Here is a 26,833-nt window from a genome sequence, read left to right as displayed (position 1 = left end):
TTAAGAGACTCCTGGATAGGTACATGGAGCTCAGAAAAATAAAGGGCTATTGGTAACCCTAGGTAATTTCTAAGGAAAGGACATGTTCGGCACAGCTTTGTGGGCTGAAGTGCCTGTATTGTGCTGTAGGTTTTCTATGTCACTCTAAGATCAATCTAACCCTTCCTTCCTACACAGCCCTCCATTTTTCCACATTCCATTTGCCCATCAAAGTCTCTTAAATGTGCTTGCCTTTGGCAATATGTTCCACACACCCATCACTCTGTGTAAAAAACAAAACTACCTCTGACAACTCCCCTATACTTTCCTCCAATCACCTTAAAATCTATGGATGAGTTCCTCCACACTGCTAAGAATCCTATTAACTTTCAACTCTGCCTTCAAATTCATCCTTCCAAAGTGAATCACTTCACGTTTCTGGGTTGAATTCCGTCAGCTGTGGATTCACGGATACAATCTGGGAAGTAATGAAACTCCTGTATTTAATGCATCCCTTTGGTCCATGCTGCCTGAGGTCAGGATCACTGTCTACCACCCTCATCAGCGGCCAGAGAAGGCAACACTCCAAAGTGAAGAGAAGGAGTTCACTCTGTTCAGGATCATTCTGCTGTTATGATATTATGAATAGCATAATTGTGATGAACTAAACTGAGATCCAGTCTTCAGGAAATAAAACGCGTACAATTTCACACTGTGTGGCTGGTGAAACCCATCACTGGGTGTGGGACATCCTGATTTTGTCCCGGGGGAGACAGTAAATAAACCATTACCACAATGTTAACAGTGTATCCCTGTAATTAGTGCACAGTTCAGGACAGATCTCTTTAGTCACTGAAGCTAACACACACAAAATATTGGAGGTCCTCAGGTCAGGCAGCATCTATGCAGTCAAAGTTTCTGGCTGAGACTCTTCAATCCAAAACGTTGATTGTTAATTCCCCTCCATAGACGCTGCCTGACCTGCTGAGTTCTTTCAGCATTTTGTTTGCGTTACTCTGGATTTCCAGCATCTGTAGAATCTCGTGTGTTTGCCCCTTGACTGTTTGGTTGGTTGTCTGTTCATGGAGCCTGGAACAAGAGGGGTACAGACTGAGTACTTGGTCTTTGAAACAGTCACCGGTATTGAATATTCAAAGGGGCTGCTAGTTGGGAGGTGTTGTCACTGTAATGTGTAATTCTGACAATATACCTGACTATATTCTAAATGAATACGTAACCCCCACTGATCAGAGACACATGGACCCATGGGAGCAGGTGGTGGATGGTCGTATGAGCAGCCGGTGCAAATCGCAAGTCCTGGTTATGCGACCACTGACAACAGGCGGACAATCTCTGAAGAGGATACCATGGAGGAGGTAAAGATTCAGGTCTGTATGGCCCTCAAAGGAGCCATTTTGCCAAAACTGAATACTACAAAAGGAGAGTGACTGGCCCTCCAGGCACTGCGGCAAAACACAGTCATCACGATTTCACCAACGGACAAGGGAAATGTGACGGTCCTGATGTCCTCGGAGGAATACCACAGGAAAGTCCTGGACAATCCCAACTACAGAGTTCTACAGCAGGGATTTGGTTGTGAGGATGACCTCCCTTTTACTGAAAAAATCTGGACTGCCAGCAGACATGTTTAAGACATTTCGGTCTCAGGTGCCGGTAGCATCAAGACTTTACTGGCTCCCTAAGATAACCGAGGAGGGCTCCACACCAAGGCCTATTATCAGTGGGATAGATTCTCTGACTTACTACCTCACTAAGCATTTAGTCACCTTGCTGTCTCCCTTTGTTGGGGGCTGTAGGCATCACATCACAAATTCAACCGACTTCGTAAAAGCGGTAACATCCATAGGACACAACGGTCAGCTTCAACGTGGTGTCCCTGTTTATGAGAGTTCCCATCAAGGACAGCTTGGCCCTCCTGTGGTCAAGGTTTGATAAGGATACCATTGACCACAAGACCATTAGGTATAGGAGCAGAATTTGGTCACTTGGTGCATCGAGTCTGTTCCACCATTTTATCATGGCTGATCCAATTTTCCTCTCAGCTCCAATCTCCTGTCTTCTCCCTCTGGCTAAATAAATTCCTCCCCATCTTCACCCTCCGGCTAAAGAAATTCCTCCTCATCTCCGTTCTAAAAGGATGCCCTGCTATTCTGAGGCTGTGCCCTCCAGTCTTTCACCACCATAGGAAACATCCTCTCCACACCCACTCTATCGAGGCCTTTCACCATTCGATAGGTTTCAATGAGGTCACCCCTCACTCTTCTGAATTCTAGTGAATACAGAGCCAACAAAAGCTCTTCATATGACAAGCCATTCAATCCTGGAATCATTTTTGTGAATCTCCTTTGAACCCTCTCCAGTTTCTGCACATCCTTTCTAAGATAAGGGGCCAACACATGCTCACATACTCCAAGTGAGCCTCACCAGTGCTTTATAAAGTTTCAACATTACATCTTTGCTTTTATATTCTAGTCCTCTTGAAATGAATGCTAACATCACATTTACCTTCCTAACCACAGACTCAACCTGCAAATTAACCTTTCGGGAATCCTGCACAAGGACTCCCAAGCCCATCTGCATTTCAGTTTTTTGTATTTTCTCTCCATTTAGAAAATAGTCAACCCTTTCATTTTTTTCTAACAAAGTGCATGATCATACATTTCCTGACACTGTATTCCATCTGCCACTTCTTTGCCCATTCTCCTAATCTGTCCAAGTCCTTCTGTAGCCTCTCTACTTCCTCAAAACTACCTGCCCCTCCATCTATCTTCATATCGTCTGCAAACTTTGCATCAATTCCATCATATAGATCATCGACATTTAACGAAAAAAGAATCGGTCCCAACACAGATCCCCATGGAACACCACGAGTCACCAGCAGCCAACTAGAAAAGTGTCCATTTATTCCCACTCTTTGTCCCCTCTGAATAAGCCACTTAACAAACTCTGCCCCATCTAAACCCTTGGAACTAATCAGATGCCAGTTTAGGGAAGTTAAAGTCATCCATGATAACAACCCTGTTATTTTTGCACCTTTCCAAAATCTGCCTCCCAATCTGCTTCTCGGTATCTCTGCTGTACATCGACGTGCTTCTTCTATAAGGGCAACTCTGAACAGATGGACAGAGTGGCCATGGGATCATTTCTATATGGAGATCTTTGAGTTCATCACCCTTACACCTTAAATGTTTCTTCAATATATCGATGACACCTTCGTAGTGTGGCCTCACTCCAACAGTTGCAAGACCATCTAAACAGTATACTTCCAAACATTCAATTTAATGAAGATAAAGAAGAATGGCTGTCTTCCGTTCCTGCACATTCTAATACAACACAAACTGGACAATAGCCTTGGGCATGGCATCTATCGGAAACCCACCCACACAGTCAACCTGCACAGCAGCTTTGAGTGTCCTATGGACTCAGACCCCAAGATCCCTCTGATCCTCCACACTGTCAAGAGTCTTACCATTAATACTATATTCTGCCATCATATTTGACCTACCAAAATGAACCACCTCACACTTATCTAGGTTGAACTCCATCTGCCACTTCTCAGCCCAGTTTTGCATCCTATCGATGTCCCGCTGTAGCCTTGACAGCCCTCCACACTACCCACAACACCCCCAACCTTTGTGTCATCAGCAAATTTATTACCCCATCCCTCCACTTCCTCATCCAGGTCATTTATAAAAATCACAAAGAGTAGGGGTCCCAGAACAGATCCCTGAGGCACACCACTGGTCACCAACCTCCATGCAGAATATGACCCGTCTACAACCACTCTTTGCCTTCTGTGGGCAAGCCAGTTCTGGATCCACAAAGCAAGGTCCCCTTGGATCCCATGCCTCCTTACTTTCTCAATAAGACTTGCATGGGATATCTTATCAAATGCCTTGCTGAAATCCACGTATGCTACATCTACTGCTCTACCTTCGTCAATGTGCTTAGACACATCTTCAAAAAATTCAATCAGGCTCGGAAAGCATGACCTGCCTTTGACAAAGCCATGCTGACTATTCCTAATCATATTATGCCTCTCCAAATGTTCATAAATCCTGCCTCTCAGGATCCTTTCCATCAACTTACCAGCCACTGAAGTAAGACTCACTGGTCTATAATTTCCTGGGCTTTCTTGAATAAGGGAACAACATCAGCAACCCTCCAATCCTCCGGAACCTCTCCCGTCCCCATTGATGATGCAAAGATCATTGCTCAGCAATCTCCTCCCTCACCCCCCACAGTACCCAGGGGTACACCTCATCTGGTCCCAGAGACTTAGCCAACTTTATGCTTTCCCAAAGCTCCGACACATCCTCTTTCCTAATATCTATATGCTCAAGCTTTTCAGTCCACTGCAAGTCATCCCTCCAATCGCCTAGTCCTTTTCTGTAGTGAATACTGAAGCAAAGTATTCATTAAGTACCTCAGCTATCTCCTCCAGTTCCATACACACTTTCCCACTGTCACACTTGATTGGTCCTGTTCTCTCACATCTTATCATAGAAAGACTATGATCGCCCACGTCATATGACATGGTACATGATAATGATGATGATGATATTCTAAATGTTCAAGTTAAGTAGGTGATTATAACTACAGAAACTGTAGTTTATTGTGATCTTTGTGTTTAAGTATAAAACACCTTGTCAGGAGAGTGAGATTCTCTTGGAATCTCCTGGACTCTCTCTCTCTCTCCTGGAGATCGCTGTGTGAATAAAGACTTTTATATTTCCCACTTACAGCTTCTGTGTGACTCAGTTTTAGTCAGACACAAGTCATTCAACACCCAGAGATTATGTTCTCTGGTAGTGCAGTTCCATCCGTACACAATCCATCCAGGGTGAGGTACACAGTCTGTGCCAAGCTGTCCAGAACGCAAGCAGAAATGGGAAAAGCTCAATACAGACTGGATGAGGGAGTGTGAGGGGCTGGAGGGCTGGAAGATGAAAATAAATCCCTGGGACACATCAAAATATACAAACAAGGAATGACCTGCAGCTCAAATCAAGGTATGATTTAAAAAGCCATGGATTTTAACTCCCAAGATATCAAAACATTTAGAAAGGTTTAACTTATACAGAAGGATGGACTACCCAGGCAGACCATCTCCTAAACACAAGGGATTCTGCAGATGCTGGAAATCCAGAGTAACCCACAAAATGCTGGAGAATCTCAGTAGGTCAGGCAGCATCTAAGGAGAGGTGACACTTCATCGGGATTGGAAAGGAATAAGTAGTTGGCATTGCAGGCCAAGATGAAGGGTCTCAGCCCGAAACATCGACAGTTTATTCCCCTCCATAAATGTTACCTGATCTGCTGAGTTCTATGTGCATTGCTCATAGGCATGGAGCTCCACGGTAGCGCAGTGCAATTACAGGTTGGGCATTAGAGTTTGGAGTTCAATTCCAGCTTCCTCTGTAAGGAAATATGAGCATGTGGCTTTCCTCCCACAGTGCAAAGACAAACTGGTTAGTGGGCTATTTCAGGTTAGAGATTGTGAGAAAGTTAAACTGTACAAGTGTAAAACTGGGCTAGAGATCAGGCGGCTTTCCATTAACTAGAAGCTTCATGAATGCCGACTGGCTGGCTGGTGGTGCAATGGCATCAGCGCTGGACTCCGAAGTGAGGGCTCCCGAGTTCAAATCCAAGTCCGGCCACCCCCGAGCACGCTTTCCATCCGTGCCGGGTTGAGCGTCGAGCTAGACACTCGGCCTCGTTTAAAAAAAAGGGTTGAGTCAGGAACATTCATCTTGTGACCCGGTTAATCCGAAAGGAGACCAATCCTGACACCACGCGCCAGACAAGAATGGCTGACTGTCTGGTGCTAAAAAAAAAGTAAATGAATGCTGAGAGCTGAGTGAACGATTGGGCACACAGGAAACCTTGCTAGGCTGAAAATGTAACGTCTCTATTAAAGCACAGTGGGAAACTGAAAGCAGGAAGTTAAGTTGACATCCATCCATAAGACCATACGATATAGCAGCAGAATTAGGCCATTCAGCCCATCGAGTCTGCTTTGCCATTCCATCATGGCCAATGTATTATCCCGCACAACTGCAGTCTCGTCTTTTCCCCATAACCTTTGACACTCTGACTAATCAAGAACCTATAAACCTTCAATTGAAATATACCCACAGTCTGACCACCCTCTGGCTAGTGTCATCTCTGTTGGTCAGGGATATCCTATCCTGAGGCAGCGCGGTACACAGCGGTTAGCAGAGCGCTTTACAGTGCCAGTGAACAGGGCTGAACAGGGCTCAATCCCCTTTGCTGTCTGTCAGGAGTTTGCACGTTTTCCCTGTGACCGCGGGGAAGCTCTGGTTTCCTCCCACATTCCAGAGACATACCAATTAGTACGCTAAGGACATGCTATGTCGGTGCTTGTGGGCTGCCCCCAGCACAATCCTCAGACTCTGCTGGTCGTTGACACAAGCAACAGATTCATCTGTGGGGGTTTCCAAACTTTTTTACGTCAACGAGTCTCACCGTTAACTGAAGAATCCGAAGACCCCCGGTTGGGAACTCCTATGTCATTGTATGTTTCAATGTACTGTACGTGTTGCAAAAAAAGCTAATATTTAACCTTTGGATCTTTAGAACAGGTTAATTATCTGTGCTTACCAGGATTCCTCCCCAGCGGGGGCTGTGAAAGGCGTTTGACTTGACAGGAGAGCCACTGCTGTCACGGATGTACAGAGGAGAATGAGAATACTCAGGAACATAGAGAAGAAAATTCAAAACCGGATAGGATGAAGCGACATTAGATCCTGGGAATGAGTAGAGAGAAAGGTTAGTTCAGGCTTCATTGGTGGCTCTTCCCTGACTTGCTTGTAATTCTTTTGAACGACAGTATATACATCAGGAAAAATCAAATCCACCCACAAGTCTTTTCCCGTGACAGCTACCAGAATGTTATCATTCTGCAGAAGGCAATAGACATGTGGGATTTGCTCATTGTTCTCACAAGAGGGAAATATCCAGTGTTGGCTCCCTGGAAAATAATCTGGATTGCCTTCACCTGCAGCTGACCCAGCGCGAGATGAGGAAATGCTGCGTGCTTGTCTGGCAGAAACGTGGTTCCAGGTCTACGTCCCATGGATCATCAATCTCCAGGCCATGTCACTCAGGGACTTTGGCTAATATTATTTTGTGACTGTACGTGCTGAATTGTAACTGCAGTATCTGTGCTGTGTGTGACTGTATGTACTGTGTTTTGTACCTTGGTCCCAGAGGAACAATGTTTCATTTAGCTGTATACATGTATAGTTGAATGACAATAAACTGAAACTTGAACGACCTACTGCATAAACACCAGAGATTCTGCAGATGTTGAAAATTCAGAGCAACACACACAAAACGCTGGAGCAAGTCAGCAGGCCAGGCAGCATCTAGGGAGAGGAATAAACAGTCGATGTTTGGGCAGAGACCCTTTATCAGGACTGAGGACACAAGCCAGAATAAGGCGGGGTGAGAGGGAGGAGCACAAGTTGACAGGTGATAGGTGAGACCAGGTGAGGGGGAAGGTGGGTGGTGAGGGAGGGGACAATAAAGTAAGAAGCTGGGGAGGGATACGTGGAAGGGGTAAAAGGCTGAAGAAGGAATCTGATAGAAGAGGGTAGTGGACCATAGAGGAACAGAAAGGAGGAAGGGAACCGAGGGAGATGATGGGCAGGTAAGGAGAAGGGATGAGAGGGGAACCAGAAAGGAGAATAAAGAAAGAGACGGAGGGAAAACAATTACCATAAGTTTGATAAATCGAAGTTAGATAAATCCTAAGAGTGGCCTCATCGTGGCAGTAGAGGACGTCATGGACAGACGTGTCGGAATGGGAATGGGAAGTAAAATCGAAATGAGATCCTTTGGGAGATACAGTGTGTGGTGGGGGACAGAGCAAACTCTATGGCACTTCCTCACAATCACAGGAAGGAAAAGAGGGGAAAAGAAAAAAAGAGAAACAGATGAAGGAGAAAAGCAAGGAAAGGAAGAAAAGCCCATTGTATGCTCAGAGGCCAGGACGGGGCCTGTCGAAGGTTATTGTTGAGAATAAAAGCTGTGTACTGGTTTCATTCTCCTTTACACTGGAAACGACATTGAACAATCTTGAATCCTGGCATGAACGGAAGAGTGGCTGGCAAGTGACCACCACAGGGACTGTTGTGGGCTCTCTACAGATTATGGTACATTTAAATCCCTCGGTAAAGGCTGCAAAATCCAACTGGAATGGATGGGGTTTCTTATGGGTAAAGGCAGGACAGACTAGGCTTGCTGTTGTTGGATGTTAGAGATGTGACAGACATCTCGATCTGTATGTTCGTATACACGTTCAGGCGGTGTGGGAGTGTAGTGGCTAGTTAATCTCTTTAATCTGAAATACTACATTCATGTCCTGGAACACTCTTCAGCAGGCTGACTACATTCTTACCGAGTTTGGCCTCGACTGGATTGATCACATGGGACAAGCTGTCCTCAGTCAGTGAGAAGCTGGATGAGGTTTTATTGAAGCGCGGGGTCACTCCAAGAACCGCATAGTAGAGTATCTGTAACGAGAGCCAGGTTCAGTCAGAAGCCATCGTTCACACTAACTCAAAACTAACAATGATGAAGGTCATGAACCTGCCAGTTGCAAACCAAAGTAAATTCATTATCAAGGTACATATGTCATCATATACAACCCTGAGATTCATTTCCTTGTGGGCATTCACTGCACATACAAAAAAAGAAAAATAGTAATAAACAAGAAATATCGAAAGCATGAGATGAAGAGTCTGTGAAAGTAGTCTTTGGGTTGTGGGAACATTTTCAGTGTTGGGCTGATTTGGGAAGGTCAGGTATGGACTGAAACATACCTGTGAGGTCCAGGCCCAGAGTGTATCAACACAACAGAGCCTGGGTCTTAGAGCGACAAACGACCTGATGTGTGTACAGTTTAAACACCAGACCAGATGGATTGGTATCGGGACCAGGAGGGAGGATCAGGCCAATTCTGTTCGCTGCTCCATGACGTTTACTTCACTCTTCACTGAGCTGAGGCCGAGGCTGTGAGCCTGCTCCGGGCTTCGTGTCTGTGGGCTCTGCGATATTTACTCTGCCTCACTCTGAGCTGAGGCTGAGGCTGTGGGCCTACTCCGGGCTTCGTGTCTGTGGGTTCTGTGACATTTATCTGTCTCACTCTGAGCTGAGGCTGTGGGCCTGCTCCGGGCTTCATGTCTGAGGACTGAAGATATGTTTGTTTAAGGAATTATCAGAAGGTACCAGTAGAGACAACGAACAAAATCACTGTAGTGTACAGGAAGACCTGTGGAGAATGCAACAAGGACTACGTCACCCAGACAAGACATTTACAGGAACACAAACTGGCAGTGCGGAGACCTGATCCACTGTCACTGATCTCACTACATGAAGACCAAGAAGGACACTACTTTAACTGGGATACATAGAAAACATAGAAACATAGAAAATAGGTGCAGGAGTAGGCCATTCGGCCCTTCGAGCCTGCACCGCCATTTATTATGATCATGGCTGATCATCCAACTCAGAACCCTGCACCAGCCTTCCCTCCATACCCCCTGATCCCCATAGCCACAAGGGCCATATCTAACTCCCTCTTAAATATAGCCAATGAACTGGCCTCAACTGTTTCCTGTGGCAGAGAATTCCACAGATTCACCACTCTCTGTGTGAAGAAGTTTTTCCTAATCTCAGTCCTAAAAGGCTTCCCCCTTATCCTCAAACTGTGACCCCTCGTTCTGGACTTCCCCAATATCGGGAACAATCTTCCTGCATCTAGCCTGTCCAATCCTTTTAGGATTTTATACGTTTCAATCACATCCCCCCTCAATCTTCTAAATTCCAACGAGTACAAGCCTAGTTCATCCAGTCTTTCTTCATATGAAAGTCCTGCCATCCCAGGAATCAATCTGGTGAACCTTCTTTGTACTCCCTCTATGGCAAGGATGTCTTTCCTCAGATTAGGGGACCAAAACTGCACACAATACTCCAGGTGTGGTCTCACCAAGGCCTTGTACAACTGCAGTAGTACCTCCCTGCTCCTGTACTCGAATCCTCTCGCTATAAATGCCAGCATACCATTCGCCTTTTTCACCGCCTGCTGTATCTGCATGCCCACTTTCAATGACTGGTGTATAATGACACCCAGGTCTCGTTGCACCTCCCCTTTTCCTAATCGGCCACCATTCAGATAATAATCTGTTTTCCTATTTTTGCCACCAAAGTGGATAACTTCACATTTATCCACATTAAATTGCATCTACCATGAATTTGCCCACTCACCCAACCTATCCAAGTCACCCTGCATCCTCTTAGCATCCTCCTCACTGCTAACACTGCCACCCAGCTTCGTGTCATCCGCAAACTTGGAGATGCTGCATTTAATTCCCTCATCCAAGTCATTAATATATATTGTAAACAACTGGGGTCCCAGCACTGAGCTTTGCGGTACCCCACTAGTCACTGCCTGCCATTCTGAAAAGGTTCCGTTTACTCCCACTCTTTGCTTCCTGTCTGCCAACCAATTCTCTATCCATATCAATACCTTACCCCCAATACCGTGTTAAGCTTTAAGTTTGCACACTAATCTCCTGTGTGGGACCTTGTCAAAAGCCTTTTGAAAATCCAAATATACCACATCCACTGGTTCTCCCCTATCCACTCCACTAGTTACATCCTCAAAAAATTCTATGAGATTCGTCAGACATGATTTTCCTTTCACAAATCCATGCTGACTTTGTCTGATGATTTCACCGCTTTCCAAATGTGCTGTTATCACATCTTTGATAACTGACTCCAGCAGTTTCCCCACCACCGACGTTAGGCTAACCGGTCTATAATTCCCCGGTTTCTCCCTCCTTCCTTTTTTAAAAAGTGGGGTTACATTAGCCACCCTCCAATCCTCAGGAACTAGTCCAGACTCTAACAAGTTTTAAAAAATTATCACTAATGCATCCACTATTTCTTGGGCTACTTCCTTAAGCACTCTGGGATGCAGACCATCTGGCCCTGGGGATTTATCTGCCTTTAATCCCTTCAATTTACCTAACACCACTTCCCTACTAACATGTATTTCGCTCAGTTCCTCCATCTCACTGGACCCTCTGTCCCCTACTATTTCCGGAAGATTATTTATGTCCTCCTTAGTGAAGACAGAACCAAAGTAATTATTCAATTGGTCTGCCATGTCCTTGCTCCCCATAATCAATTCACCTGTTTCTGTCTGCAGGGGACCTACATTTGTCTTTACCAGTCTTTTCCTTTTCACATATCTATAAAAGCTTTTACAGTCAGCCAGACCTGGTGCAGCCAAACATGAAGCAGGCACGAGAACTTCCAGAAGCGTGGTTCTCTGCTGATAACAAACATATCGAAATAGGCGCCAACTACAAACCTCCAAGAGCCAAAGAAATGCAAGCCAATAGAATTCAAAGGACAATTACAGGGTTAGCCAATCAGACCAAGGCAAACAAATAGGGGCGGGAGGTGGCTATATAGACAGAAACACCAACAGTTGTGCACAGGGATGTCACCTCGACTGGTGATGAAACATCTACAAGCTAACTGGGGAGGAGTAACACTGTCGAAGGGACAACACTGTAGAGGAATAACACTGTCAGAAGGCAGCACTGAGGAGGCACCTCAATGTTAGAGTGGGTATATTGTCACAGGGTCAGCACTGAGAGAGCTTCTCAGTGTTAGGAGGGGAGGGCTGAACGAGCGATGACCTGTTGGGCAGGTGGGGGAGGGTTCCTGTGAATTCACTGCACTGTCAGATGTTTGACAGGAATGCAGGTTGCTGCTTGTCATCTGAAAAGGAGAGTTCACCCAGTATCACATCTGCAGCAAACATATGTCAGAGGAATGGGGACACAGAGTGTGCAGATGCCAGAAACTGGAGCTACGCTCAATTTGCTGGAGAAACTCAGCAGGTCGAGCTGTATTAAGCAGATGCCGCTCGACAGGCTGAGGTCCTCCACAAGATTGTTTAGTGTTATGTAAACTAAGTGAACTGATCTGTTGCTTTACTGTTTTCATGAATTCTGACTGCTGTCAAACTTCACAACAATAGCAATCGAGATTTTCTACAATTCACTTCGCAAGGGTGAACCTGAAGGCAGAACACAGGGTTAATGGCAGGATTCTTGGCAACGTGGAGGAACACACACATCCATAGATCCCTCAAAGTTTCTGCACAAGCTGACAGGGCCTATTAGCCTTCATTAGTTGGGGGACTGAGTACGAGAGACATGAAGTAATGTTGCATCTCTATAAAACCCCGGTTAGATCACACTTGGAATATTGTCTTCATTTCTGGTCCCCTCCTTATAGGAAGGATTGTGGTAGCTTTAGAGATGGTGCAGAGGAGATTTTCCAGGATGCTGCCTGGACGAGAGAGCTTGTCTTATGAGAATAGGCTGAGTGAGCTAGGGCTTTTCTCTTTGGAGCGAAGGAGGATGAGCGGTGACTTGATAGAGGAGTACAAGATGATGGGAGGCATAGATCTGGTGGACAGACAGAGACTTTTTCCCACGATGGAGATGGCCATTACGAGGGGACATAATTTTAAGGTGGTCAGAGGAACGTATCGGGTGGAGGGAGATGTCAGAGGTAGTTTTTTTTTACACAGAGTGGTGAGCGTGTGGAACGCGCTGCCAGGGGTGGTGCTACAGGCAGATACATCAGGGACATTTAAGAGACTTTTAGATAGGTACATGGATGATAGACAAGTGGAGGGTTATGTAGGAGGGAAGGGTTAGATTGATCTTGGAAAAGGTTAAAAAGCTGGCACAACATCATGGGCCCAGGGCCTGTGTTGCTCTGCACTGTTCTATATTCTATTACAAGTGTGTCTGCTCTTCAAAGAAGTACTTAATCGATTTTGAAATGCGTTAGGAAGAATAAAGCTGTATAAGCATGATATAAATCAAAGCCGAGCTTTCCTAACGATTATTATTTATTTATAGAGCTCTTTTCATACAGACCATGTAGTTCAACACACTTTACATTGGAATGAAGCGCAAACCTAAAAGTACAATTAAAACTCAGGAAAATAAAAGACCAAAAGCTGTTATCTGTAAGCAAAGTTAAATAAACAGGTTTCGAGCTAGCGTTTAAAAGCATCAACTGAGTCTGCATCCCTTACAGTTTTAGGTATTGAGTTCCAGGTTAGGAATTTAGTTCAAAAATGCTGACCTGCCAATTAGCTTTTGAGGGAGATTGATTAAATTTAAGAGACCAGCAGATGAAGATCTGAGAGCTCGAGCAGGATTCTAAAACAAAAACAATTCTGTGATGTACTCTACTCCCAGACCATTGAGAGCTTTAAAAACAAGTAAGCACACTTTAAAATCAATTCTAAATGACACAGGAAGCCAACGCAGAGTAGTTAGGAAGGGAATATGTTCCTCATCCTGGTTTTGGTTAAAAGTCTAACAGCAACATTCTGAATGGGTTGAAGTTTGTCAATAGATTGCATTGGAAGGCCTGTGAAATGTGCATTGCAATAATCTCTCTCTGACGGTGGTGTCTGAAAAGATGATGCTGTCCAAGTTGCATGCCATCTTGGACAATGTCTCCCATCCACTACATAATGTACTGGTTTGGCACAGGAGTACATTCAGCCAGAGACTCATTCCACCGAGATGCAGCACAGAGCGTCATAGGAAGTCATTCCTGCCTGTGGCCATCAAACTTTACAACTCCTCCCTTGGAGGGTCAGACACCCTGAGCCTATAGGCTTGTCCTGGACTTATTTCCTGGCATAATTTACATATTACTATTTAACTATTTATGGTTTTATTATACTATTTTATTATTTAAGGTGCAACTGTAACGAAAACCAATTTCCCCCGGGATCAATAAAGTATGACTATGACTATATCTGATATGCAACCGTGAATTAGATTTGCAACATCATTACATGACGGAAATGGATGTACCTTTGCAATATTTAAATGTACAGATGTTGCTGTGGTCTCTTACTTTATGTGGAATTTAAAACTCAGCCAGGCTTGTTACTTCCGATTGTACAAGAGGTGCCAGGTTCCCAAGTTTATCTTTCTTTCTTTTTAAATCTTTTTATTGAGTAAGTATACAAAAAAGGTAAGCCATATAAACATTAATACAATGTTAAAGTATAATAAAATTCCAAAAGATAACAATACCAAAAAGAAAATACTACAAACAATGTAATTTAAGCATAAGAAACCAAGATAACATAATAGTATACTAGATTTTATATATATCAATGGAAAAAAAGAAAAAAAAAACCCCAAAAAAAAAACCCACCGTGCAACTAACTAAAAGCAAAGCAAAGCAATGGGCTAACTTGAAACCAAACAGAGTTAAACTTAAAATCACGTCCTCAATCCCGACCTCCATTAAAACAGTGAAGAGAAAACAAGAAGGGTAAATATTACATTAAATGAAAATATCGAATAAAAGGTCCCCAAATCTGTTCAAATTTAAATGAAGAATCATAAAGGTTACTTCTAATTTTCTCCAGATTCAAACATAAAATCGTCTGAGAAAACCAAAAAAAGGTAGTTGGAGCATTAAGCTCTTTCCAATGTTGTAAAATACATCTTTTCGCCATTAAAGTAAGAAATGCAATCATTCTACGGGCTGAAGGGGAAAGATTACTAGAAATTTTAGGTAGTCCAAAGATAGCAGTAATAGGGTGAGGAGAGATATCTATATTTAATACCTTAGAAATAATATTGAAAATATCTCTCCAAAAAGTTTCCAAAGTAGGGCAAGACCAAAACATATGAGTTAAAGAGGCTATCTGCCCCGAACATCTATCACAGAAAGGATTAATATGCGAGTAAAAACGCGCTAACTTATCTTTGGACATATGTGCTCTATGAACCACTTTAAATTGAATTAGGGAATGTTTAGCACAAATAGAGGAAGTATTAACTAATTGTAAAATCTGCCCCCAATCATCCACAGAAATGGTAAGCCCCAATTCCTGTTCCCAATCTACCCTAATCTTATCAAATGGAGCTTTCCTAAGTTTCATAATAATATTATAAATCATAGCCGATGCACCTTTCTGACATGGATTAAGGTTAATTATCGAATCTAAAATATATATAGGAGGAAGCATTGGAAAGGAAGTAAGTATAGTACTTAGGAAATTTCTAACTTGTAAATATCTAAAAAAAATGTATTCTTGATAAGTTATATTTGTTAGATAATTGTTCAAAAGACATAAGGGAACCATCTAAAAATAAATCCAAAAACCGTAAAATACCCTTAGTCTTCCAAGTTTGAAAAGCGCGATCCGTAAAAGAGGGAGGAAAAAATATGTTACCTAAAATAGGAATCGCTAACCCGAATTGATTAAGATCAAAAAATTTTCTGAATTGAAACCAAATGCGCAAAGCATATTTAACTATCGGGTTAGAGACCTGCTTAAGACGTTTCGAATCAAAAGGAAGAGAGGAACCTAAAATAGAACCAAGTGTATAACCCTGAACAGATTGTAATTCCAATGCTACCCATTTAGGAATAAATAGTATGTCCCGATCAAGTAACCAAAATTTCATATGTCGAATATTAATAGCCCAATAATAAAATCTAAAGTTAGGTAATGCTAAACCTCCATCTCTCTTAGCTTTCTGTAAATGTATTTTACCCAGTCTCGGATTCTTGTTCTGCCAAATAAATGAAGAAATTTTAGAGTCAACTTTATCAAAAAAAGATTTAGGAACGAAAATTGGTAATGCCTGAAACACATATAAAAATTTTGGCAAAAAAAACATCTTAACTGCATTAATACGACCAATCAAAGTTAAATATAAGGGAAACCATTTAGATGAAAGTTGAGTAATATGGTCTATTAATGGTAAAAAGTTAGTCTTAAATAAATCTTTATGTTTACAAGTAATTTTAATCCCAAGATATGAAAAGTAATTATTAATCAATTTAAATGGAAATTTATAATATAAGGGAAGATGTTTATTAATCGGAAAAAGTTCACTCTTACTAAGATTTAATTTATAACCTGAGAAAAGACCAAATTGTGCTAATAACTCTAAAACAGCAGGAATGGATCTCTCAGGATTAGAAATATATAAAAGTAAATCATCAGCATAGAGTGATAATTTATGGGACTTTAATCCCCGAGTTATCCCAGTAATATTTAAAGATTCTCGAATAGCAATTGCAAGAGGTTCTAATGCAATATCAAATAATAGGGGACTAAGAGGACAGCCTTGTCGAGTACCACGAAAGAGAGGAAAAAAAGGTGAGTTTAAGGAGTTAGTACGAACCGAGGCTACAGGGGAATAATATAACAGTTTAATCCAGGATATAAATTTCAAGCTAAAATTAAACATTTCAAGCACCTTAAATAAATAAGGCCATTCTACTCTATCAAAAGCTTTCTCGGCATCTAAAGAAATAACACACTCAGGAACATTTTGTGAGGGAGTATAAACGATATTTAACAATGTACGAATATTATAAAAAGAGTAACGACCTTTAATAAAACCCGTTTGGTCTTCCGAAATAATAGAAGGAAGTACTTTTTCTAGTCTATTTGCTAATAACTTAGAAAAAACTTTAGAATCAACATTTAATAAAGATATTGGTCTATAAGATGCACATTGAGCAGGGTCTTTATCCTTCTTTAGTATTAAAGAAATTGATGCTCTATTAAAAGATTCCGGAAGTTTACCAAGTTTCAAAGAAGCCTCAAAAACCTTATAGAGCCAAGGAATCAATAAAGAAGCAAAACATTTATAAAATTCAACGGTAAACCCATCAGGGCCAGGAGCTTTCCCCAGATTCATAGAAAAAATAACATTCTTAATCTCATCCATTGTAATGGAAGTATCTAATAAAGAAGACATATCCTGTGAAATCAGAGGGAAGTCTAACTTATCTAAAAAATCATTCATATATTTAGAATCTCGAGGAGACTCTGATTGGTATAAAGAAGAATAAAAATCACAAAAGGTTTGATTAATCCCCACATGATCCAATATCAATCGATCATTTTGGTTATAAATCTGATTGATTTGAGATTTAACATAATTAGATTTCAATTGATTAGCCAGCAGCTTGCCAATTTTATCACTGTGAACATAAAAATCACTTCTTGTTTTCTTTAATTGGTTTACAATCGAGGACGAGAGTAGTAAACTGTGTTCCATTTGAAGTTCAGTTCTTTGTTTGTATAGCTCCTCAGAAGGAGCCATAACATATTTCTTATCAATTTCTTTAATCTTGTCCACAATTACCATCTCCTCCTGCTTCTGTTTCTTCCTCAAAGCAACGGAATACGAAATAATCTGACCCCGAATATAGGCTTTAAAAGTGTCCCAAAGAGTGTTAACCGAAATATCTTCTGTATGGTTAATTGTAAAAAAAAGCTCAATCTGTTCATTCATAAAATTAACAAAGTCCGAGTCCTGAAGCAACAGCGAATTAAAACGCCATTGTCTATTGTTTGGTATATTGGCCATAATTTTAATAGAAAGCTTAAGTGGAGCATGATCCGAAATGGTTATAGAATCATAATCACATTTAATCACTGAAGAAATGAGACGAGAATCAATGAAAAAATAATCAATTCTTGAATAGGAATGATGAACATGTGAAAAGAAGGAAAAATCTTTTTCCTGAGGATGCAGAAAACGCCAAATGTCTGTCGACCCAGAATCAGAAAGGAAAAAATTAATCAAATTTGCAGATTTATTAGGTAAAGTCCGTAAAGGAGCCGAACGGTCCAAAGCTGGAGATAAACAGGTATTAAGATCTCCGCCCCAAATCAATGAAAACTCGTTCAAATTCGGAAACTGATCAAACAATGATTTATAAAATTCCGGACAATCCATATTAGGAGCATAAACATTAACCAAAACTACTTTTTTATTAAATAATAAACCACTAACCAATAAAAATCTACCATTCGGATCAGAGATAATATCCTGTTGTATAAAAGTAACTGAGGAGTCTATAAAGATAGAGACGCCTCGAATCTTAGCATTGGAGTTCGAATGAAATTGTTGTCCCTTCCAAAATTTGAAAAAACGTAGTCTGTCCCCCCTCCGTACATGGGTCTCTTGTAAAAATAAAATTTGTGCTTTAAGTCTCCGGAACACTTTAAAAACTTTTTTCCTTTTAATAGGATGATTAAGACCATTAGTATTCCAGGAGACAAAATTAATAATAGACTCCATAAATCCTAAAGTCAACCCATAACAAGGAGGATTGACAATAGGCGCGACCCACAGACCCGGAGAGGAAACAGAACATACAAAAGATACCGGGGAAAAGGACGTAACCAATACTTCAATAATGTATATAGCCCAAAGAGAAACAAACTAAAACGTGAAGCCCCTCCCACCGCCCCCCACCCCAGGACCCCAAGGCGAAATCTAAAGCAGACCCGCCAGAAAGAAGCAAGCGCTAAAACTACCCCCATGACTTCCGGTATACGCTCCCTAAAAAAAAGGTATAAATATGAAAAGGATCAGCTAATTGTAAAACAGTAAAAAATAAGTAAAAAAAAGTTAGCTCAATTAAAATACACACAGAACAGAACAAAAGCCGGAAAGTATATATTAAAAAAAACCACAATAAACCTCAAACTCATGAATAGACACAGCAACAAAAAAAATAGGATTATTAACATAAAATGATTATAAAAAGCAAAACAGAATAAAATTTAAAAAAAAACTACAAAATTTAAGGCCGCACAGGAAATACGTAAGATGACAAAAGGGAAGTAACCACCCAGAATCCCCTGGGAAAAGAAAGAAATGACGCAGTTAAAAAGAAAGTTTAGCAGCCATATTAAGAAATCGAAAGTAAACTTTTCTGCCCAAATAGGGCACAGAAAAGTTAAAACCAACCAATTCACAGCCTCCGATCAACGGAGAAAATTAAAAAAAGGCAATTAAGATGTTGAAGATGAAAGTTGATCCAGATAACTCTGGGCATCCGATGGAGAATCAAAAAAACGAAGAGCTCCATCTAACATGCGAATCCTTAGACGTGCAGGGTACAGCAGCGCTGGTCTTAAATCCATCTTATAGAATTCCGACATCACGGATCTGTAACGGACCCGTTGGTCCCAGATTGGTTTACTGAAATCTTCCACGAATCGGAACTTAAGATCCGAAAAATCAATGAAACCTTTAGATCGAGCGAATCGAAACAGTCTCTCCTTATCTTGAAAGTAATGAAAACGTAAGATAACATGCCTAGGTCTATCTGACCTAGACGAGTATGATGGGATTCTGTGAACACGATCCAGTAGCGGTGGTTGGTCAGGAAATACAGTAGGGAATGCATCTTTTAAAAGTTGGGAGAAATATTTCATAGGGTTGTTAGCTTCCACGGCTTCCCTGACGCCAATCATTCGTAAATTCTGCCGTCGCATTCTAGATTCCAAGTCAGAGTTTTTAAAAGTCAAAAAGTCAAGTTTCTTCTTCATTACATTAATTGTTTCTTCGACTTTCCCCATCTTAAGCTCACTTTGTTGCGCGGATTTTTGAAGACCAGATATAGCCGACTGATGTTCCGCAATACATGTTTGCATCTTATCAATTAAATCGGCAATTTTCTGGAACTTAGTTGAGATTTCCATATGAATCAGGTCTTTAACAAAGCCCATAATTTCTGTACGAATCATCTCCCTAACAGAGGTTGAAATTTCCCTCTGAATTAACTCCGATATAGCTTCCAAAGTCACCGGTGATTCAGTCGGAGGGAGATCCGTAGCTTTCGGTTTAACCGGAGGTTTACCATCCTTGCCGTCTTTCCCGTTCTTAGACATAGCAGATCTAAGTTCCATCCAATTGTCAGAGAATTCAGTTTAATTCAAAGTATTGTAAAAATTGATGCCTTAATAGTTAATTAAAGTATAGCTGACCATAGAGAGAAAAAACTCAGAGGTAATGGAGCGAGTCAAGAACGCGACTTCACTCCATGAGCGCTACCGGAAGTCTCAAGTTTATCAAGACATTTATCTCTTGTGGAGCTGCCTGATGTCCCTCTCCAGCCAGCATGCCTCACACACTGACAGCAGCAGACACCAATGCCACACTGACATCTTGCAGGTCTCATTAACTCAGTCCTACCTGAGAGTCTACGGAAAAGTTGGCAACGAATGACAGCTTGTCCAGGAAGGGCTGCACGTAATTATTCACAGCTCGTTCAATATCCCAACAGATGTCATGGGACTTGGGATCAGGGTTCAACAGACTGAAGGTGATTTCGTATCCTGGCAAAGAATAAAGGAAGCAGAAATTCAAATGGCCCACACATCCAGACAAACCAGTCACCTCCTGCAAGGTACGCGCTGCAGCTGACTATGGTCATACACTCAGTGGCCATTTCATTAGGTGTACCAGCTCGTTAATGCAAGTATCTAATAGCCAATTATGTGGTAGCAACTCAATGCATAAAAGAAGAGGTTGAATTGTTGTTCAGACCAAACATTAGAACGGGGAAGAAACATGATCTAAGAGATTGATTGTTCATGCCAGACGGGGTGGTTTGAGTATCTCAGAAACTGCTGATCTCCTGGGATTTTCATGCACAACAGTCTCTGGAGTTTACAGAGAATGGCGTGAAGAACAAAAAACAAGCAGTGAGCAGCAGTTCTGTGGGCAAAAACACCTCGTTGATAAGTGACGTCAGAGGAGAGTGGCCAGGCTAGTTCAAGCTGACGGGAAGGCCACAGTAACTGAAATAACCACGTACTACAACAGTGGTGTGCAGAAGAGCATCTCTGAACACAGAACATGTTGAACCTTGACGTGGGGGCTACAGCAGCAGAAGACCATGAACAGACAGGAGGTACTGAATAAAGTGGCCACAGAGTGTATTCAAGCAAATATCGGTGATGTTGTTTATAATGTGGAAGTTGTAGCAAAGCAAGGGTTAAGATAATGTCCAGGCACAGACAGATTGCAGATAGAGTGCACACAGCCCAGGAAAGAGAGGTCTCTGAAGAGCATGGGGACCAGAGCCGTTTGGTGTATGGAGATGAGATAAGGATGTAGGGTGACACTTACTATTGGTCAGGTACTTTACTAATTCTGAAGTATTATTGGCCATAAACGTGCAGATGCTATTGGCTATAATACCTGCATTGTTGTAGTGTGATTGGTGATTGATCAGCCAGTAAGGAATTTGAACAACCAGTTGGCCAGTATCTGTATCCAACTGGTTTACTCTGTATAAAGATGCCATTTCTTTGTTAAGCTTTAGAACAGATTGGTGACAGGGGCCGGGTTGTTCTCCTTGTACACAGGTAAATAAAGTCTGATTGAGGAACGAGTGTGAGTTTTCCAAGTCCAGTTAATCGGTGGTGACAAAACACCAGTTCCTTTACCTTGCTAACAAGGTTGACAGTACTCTCTATAGCTACCGCATTCGTCCTGCAGTGTCGTGTGCAGAGCTGTACACAACACTTCCAATGCACGATGTCTCAGTGAGGTTGTTTTGACATGCTAGCTAAGGAGAAGAGTGATCTTCTCTAGTTCAGTTTTTATTTCAACCTATCCTGCCTGCCTGAGAGCACATCACCTTTACATTGACAATAAACTGGACTGGTCTAAGAACACTGAGGCTGTCTACAAGAAGGGTCAGAGCTGTCTCTATTTCCTGAGGAGACTGAGGTCCTTTAACATCTGCCAGACGATGCTGAGGATGTTCTACGAGTCTGTGGTGGCCAGTGCGATCATGTTTGCTGTTGTGTGCTGGGGCAGCAAGCTGAGGGTAGTAGACACCAACAGAATCAACAAACTCATTCGTAAGGCCAGTGATGTTGAGCGGATGGAACTGGACTCTCTCACGGTAGTGTCTGAAAAGAGGATGCTGTCCAAGTTGCATGCCATCTTGGACAATGTCTCCCATCCACTACATAATGTACTGGTTGGGCACAGGAGTACATTCAGCCAGAGACTCATTCCACCGAGATGCAGCACAGAGCGTCACAGGAAGTCATTCCTGCCTGTGGCCATCAAACTTTACAACTCCTCCCTTGGAGGGTCAGAGACCCTGAGCCAATAGGCTGGTCCTGGACTTATTTCATAATTTACTGGCATAATTTACATATTACTATTTAAAAATTTATTACTATTTTTCTATTACTATTTCTATTACTATTTATTATTTATGGTGCAACTGTAACAAAAACCAATTTCCCCCGGGATCAATAAAGTATGACTATGACTGTGACTATGACAAATGGTAACTTTCCTCTTCAGTGGTAACAAACACACTAGGGCAGTAGGGTAACAGGGTAAAAACACACTGGGACAGCAGAGTAACAGGGTAACAAGCACACGAAGGCCACAGGGTAACAAACACACTCGGGTAGTGTGTAGCAGAGTGGTTCGGATAACGCTATCACAGCACCAGACACCCAGGTTCAATTTCTGATGCTGCCTGTAAGGAGTTCCTCCCACTTTCTAAAGCCGTATGAGTTAGGAGGTTAATTGGTCACATGGGAGTAAATGAGCAGTGCGGAAGCAGACTCGTTGGGCTGGTAGGACCTGTTACCACGTTGTATATATGGATGACAGAAAATGGAGGGTTCTGTGGGAGGGAAGGGTTAGATTGATCTTGAAGTAGGTTAAAAGGTTAACACAACATTGTGGGCCGAAGGGCCTGTACTGTGCTGTACTGTTCTCTGTCATCATCATCATCAACATCATCATGTACCCTGTTTATATCTTTCCGTCACCATGATTGCTCTTGGCAGATTTTTTCCAGAGAAATGCTTTACCGTTGCCGCCTTCTGGGCAGTGTCTTTACAAGACGGGTGACCCCAGCCATTATCAATACATTTCAGAGATTGTCTGCCTGGCATCAGTGGTCGCATAATCAGGACTTGTGATAAGTACCAGCTGCTCACCCGACCATTCGACCATCTGATCCCATGTGTTCACGTGGCCTTGCCCAAGGGTGACCTGCAGGCTAGTGGATGGAAGGAGTGCCTTATATCTCCTCTGGTAGAGACGTATCTCCATCCTGCCTCCCTATGTTCTAAGTATCTCTACGTGAAAACAAAACAATCGACAATAGACAATGGACAATAGGTGCAGGAGTAGGCCATTCAGCCCTTTGAGCCAGCACCGCCATTCACTGTGATCATGGCTGATCATCCACAATCAGTGCCCTGTTCCTGCTTTCTCCCCATATCCCTTAACTCCACTATCTTTAACAGCTCTATCTACTCTTTCTTGAAAGAATCCAGAGAATTGGCCTCCACCGCCTTCAGAGGCAGAGCATTCCACAGATCCACAACCCTCTGTGTGATAAAGTTCTAAATGGTCTACCCCTTATTCTTAAACTGTGGCCTCTGGTTCTGGACTCCCCCAACATCGGGAACATGTTCCTTGCTTCTAGCGTGTCCAATCCCTTAATAATCTTATATGTTTCAATCAGATCCCCTCTCATCCTTCTAAATTCCAGTGTATACAAGCCCAGTCACTCCAATCTTTCAACATATGACAGTCTCACCATCCCGGGAATTAACCTCGTGAACCTACGCTGCACTCCCTCAATAGCTAGAATGTCCTTCCTCAAATTTGGAGACCAAAACTATACACAATACTCCAGGTGTGGTCTCACCAGGGCCCTGTACAACTGCAGAAGGACCTCTTTGCTCCTATACTCAACTCCCCTTGTTATGAAGGCCAACATGCCATTAGCTTTCTTCACTGCCTGCTGTACCTGCATGCTTACTTTCAGTGACTGATGAACAAGGACACCCAGATCTCGTTGTACTTCCCCTTTTCCTAACTTGACACCATTCAGATAGTAATCTGCCTTCCTGTTCTTGCCACCAAAGTGGATAACCTCACATTTATCCACATTAAACTGCATCTGCCATGCATCTGCCCACTCACCCAACCTATCCAAGTCACCTTGCACTCTCATAACATCCTCCCCACATTTCACACTCCCACCCAGCTTTGTGTCATCTGCAAATTTGCTAATGTTACTTTTAATCCCTTCATCTAAATCATTAATGTATATTGTAAATAGCTGCGGTCTCAGCACCAAGCCTTGCGGTACCCCACTAGTCACTGCCTGCCATTCTGAAAAGGGCCCGTTAATCCCTACTCTTTGTTTCCTGTCTGCCAACCAATTTTCTATCCATGTCAGTACCCTACCCCCAATACCATGTGCTCTAATTTTGCCCACGAACCTCCTATGTGGGATCTTATCAAAGGCTTTCTGGAAGTCCAGGTACACTACATTCACTGGTTTTCCCATTTCCATTTTCATAGTTACATTCTCAAAAAATTCCAGAAGATTAGTTAAGCATGATTTCCCCTTCGTAAATCCATGCTGACTCCGACCTATCCTGCTACTGCTATCCAAATATGCCGCTATTTCATCTTTTATAATTGATTCCAGCATCTTCCCCACCACTGATGTCAGACTAACTGGTCTATAATTGCCTGTTTTCTCTCTCCCTCCTTTCTTAAAAAGTGGGATAACATTAGTTACCCTCCAATCTGCAGGAACTGATCCTGAATCTATAGAACATTGGAAAGTGATTACCAATGCGTCCACGATTTCTAGAGCCACCTCCTTAAGTACTTGCAACACTGTGTGTCCGACAGAGTGATCAGCAACACTGGGGCTCCACAGGGGACTGTCTTGTCTCCCTTTCTCTTCACTATTTACACCTCGGACTTCAACTACTGCACAGAGTCTTGTCATCTTCAGAAGTTTTCTGATGACTCTGCCATAGTTGGATGCATCAGCAGGGGAGAAGAGGCTGAGTACAGGGCTATGGTAGGAAACTTTGTCACATGGTGTGAGCAGAATTATCTGCAGCTTAATGTGAAAATGACTAAGAAGCTGGTGGTGGACCTGAGGAGGGCTAAGGTACCAGTGACCCCTGTTTCCATCCAGGGCGTCAGTATGAACATGGTGGAGGATTACAAATACCTGGGGATACGAATTGACAATAAACTGGACTGGTCAAAGAACACTGAGGCTGTCTACAAGAAGGGTCAGAGCCATCTCTATTTCCTGTGGAGACTGAGGTCCTTTAACATCTGTCGGATGATGCTGAGGATGTTCTACGAGTCTGTGGTGGCCAGTGCGATCATGTTTGCTGTTGTATGCTGGGGCAGCAGGCTGAGGGTAGCAGACACCAACAGAATCAACAAACTCATTCGTAAGGCCAGTGATATTGTGGGGATGGAACTGGACTCTCTCACGGTGGTGTCTGAAAAGAGGATGCTGTCTAAGTTGCATGCCATCTTGGACAATGTCTCCCATCCACTACATAATGTACTGGGTGGGCACAGGAGTACATTCAGCCAGAGACTCATTCCACCGAGATGCAACACTGAGTGTCATAGGAAGTCATTCCTGCCTGTGGCCATCAAACTTTACAACTCCTCCCTTGGAGGGTCAGACACCCTGAGCCAATAGGCTGGTCCTGGATTTATTTCCTGGCATAATTTACATATTACAATTTAACTATTTATGGTTTTATTACTATTTAATTATTTATGGTGCAACTGTAACAAAAACCAACTCCCCTCCCCCCCCCGGGATCAATAAAGTATGACTATGACTATGACTACCTTGGGATGCAGACCATCAGGTCTTGGGAATTTATCAGCCTTCAGTCCCATCAGTTTACCCAACACCATTTTCTGCCTGATGCGAATTTCCTTCAGTTCCTCTGTTACCCTAGGTCCTCTGGCCACTATTACATCTGGGAGATTGTTTGTGTCTTCCCTAGTGAAGACAGATCCAAAGTACCTGTTCAGCTCGTCTGCCATTTCCTTGTTCCCCATAATAATTTCACCCGTTTCTGTCTTCAAGGGCCCAACTTTGGTCGTAACTAATTTTTTCCTCTTCACATACCTAAAGAAGCTTTTACTATCCTCCTTTATATTCTTGGCTAGCTTACCTTCATACCTCATCTTTTCTCCCCGTATTGCCTTTTTAGTTATCTTCTGTTGCTCCTTAAAAGTTTCCCATTCCTCTGGCTTCCCACTCATCCTTGCTATGTTATACTTCCTCTCTTTTATTTTTATACTGTCCTTGACTTCCCTTGTCATCCACGGTCGCCCCTTACTCCACTTAGAATCTTTCTTCCTCTTTGGAATGAACTGATCGTGCACCTTCTGCATTATTCCCAGAAATACCTGCCATTGTTGTTCCACTGTCAAACAAACAAAACAAACATTAGTCAGGATGTAGGTCAGCAGCCTGTCTGGTCGCACGGTTATAAATGAGGTTACAATGATGCCTGTTCTTGGGGAAGGCACTAGAGTAATGAGCAGCAGCCTCTGTGTGGAAGAGCAGGTACAGTCAATCACCAATGGCGGAAAGCAAGAAGTTGTTCTCACCGAGACTGGATTTGAATGCTGTTGAAGTCGCCGTGAAGCTGTCGGCGCCGAAGGTTCCCGAGGGAACGCGGTTGGACAATGCGGCGACCACCATATCGTCGGTGAAGGACACCATCTGCAGGATCTCCTCAATGCCGTCATCGATGTCCCGGAGCACATCCTGCACGCTGTGCGAGCCAGTCACCGGAGAGCGTAGCAAGCTGGCCCTGTGCTTCCCGATGTAAACCCTGACTTCATCTGGCATCAGCTGGGAATCCGTGGGCACGACATAGATCACCACCGAACCCGCTGGGCTCTCGTAAACCTGCGATAAGGTGACAACTGCCCCTGAAAATACAAGAGGGAGCAGTTAGAACATAGAACATACAGCCCAGGAAACGGCCCTTCGACCCACAATGTTGTGACAAACCAATTAAATCAGTAATCAAATGGCCAACTAAACTAATCCCCTGTGCCTACACAAT

General features: G+C 42.7%; 1 protein-coding gene across 1 annotated transcript in view; it reads right to left on the bottom strand.

Annotated features, from left to right (window-relative positions):
• The window catches only part of pigs (phosphatidylinositol glycan anchor biosynthesis, class S), a 49,611-nt gene that overhangs the window by 10,825 nt on the left and 11,953 nt on the right, over positions 1 to 26,833 (bottom strand). The window contains exons 5-8 of the mRNA XM_063031691.1: positions 26,370 to 26,696; positions 20,112 to 20,254; positions 8,426 to 8,540; positions 6,625 to 6,770 (exon numbers count right to left, since the gene is read on the bottom strand). Of these exons, the coding sequence (XP_062887761.1) occupies positions 6,625 to 6,770; positions 8,426 to 8,540; positions 20,112 to 20,254; positions 26,370 to 26,696 (731 nt within the window). The remainder of the gene's footprint in view (positions 1 to 6,624; positions 6,771 to 8,425; positions 8,541 to 20,111; positions 20,255 to 26,369; positions 26,697 to 26,833) is intronic.

Source organism: Mobula hypostoma, chromosome 23 (genome assembly GCF_963921235.1).
Source record: "Mobula hypostoma chromosome 23, sMobHyp1.1, whole genome shotgun sequence".
In the NCBI taxonomy this organism is placed as follows: Eukaryota; Metazoa; Chordata; class Chondrichthyes; order Myliobatiformes; family Myliobatidae; genus Mobula; species Mobula hypostoma.
The sequence above is the reverse complement of the archived record's forward strand: the minus strand, read 5'-3'. Positions and strand labels throughout refer to the sequence as shown.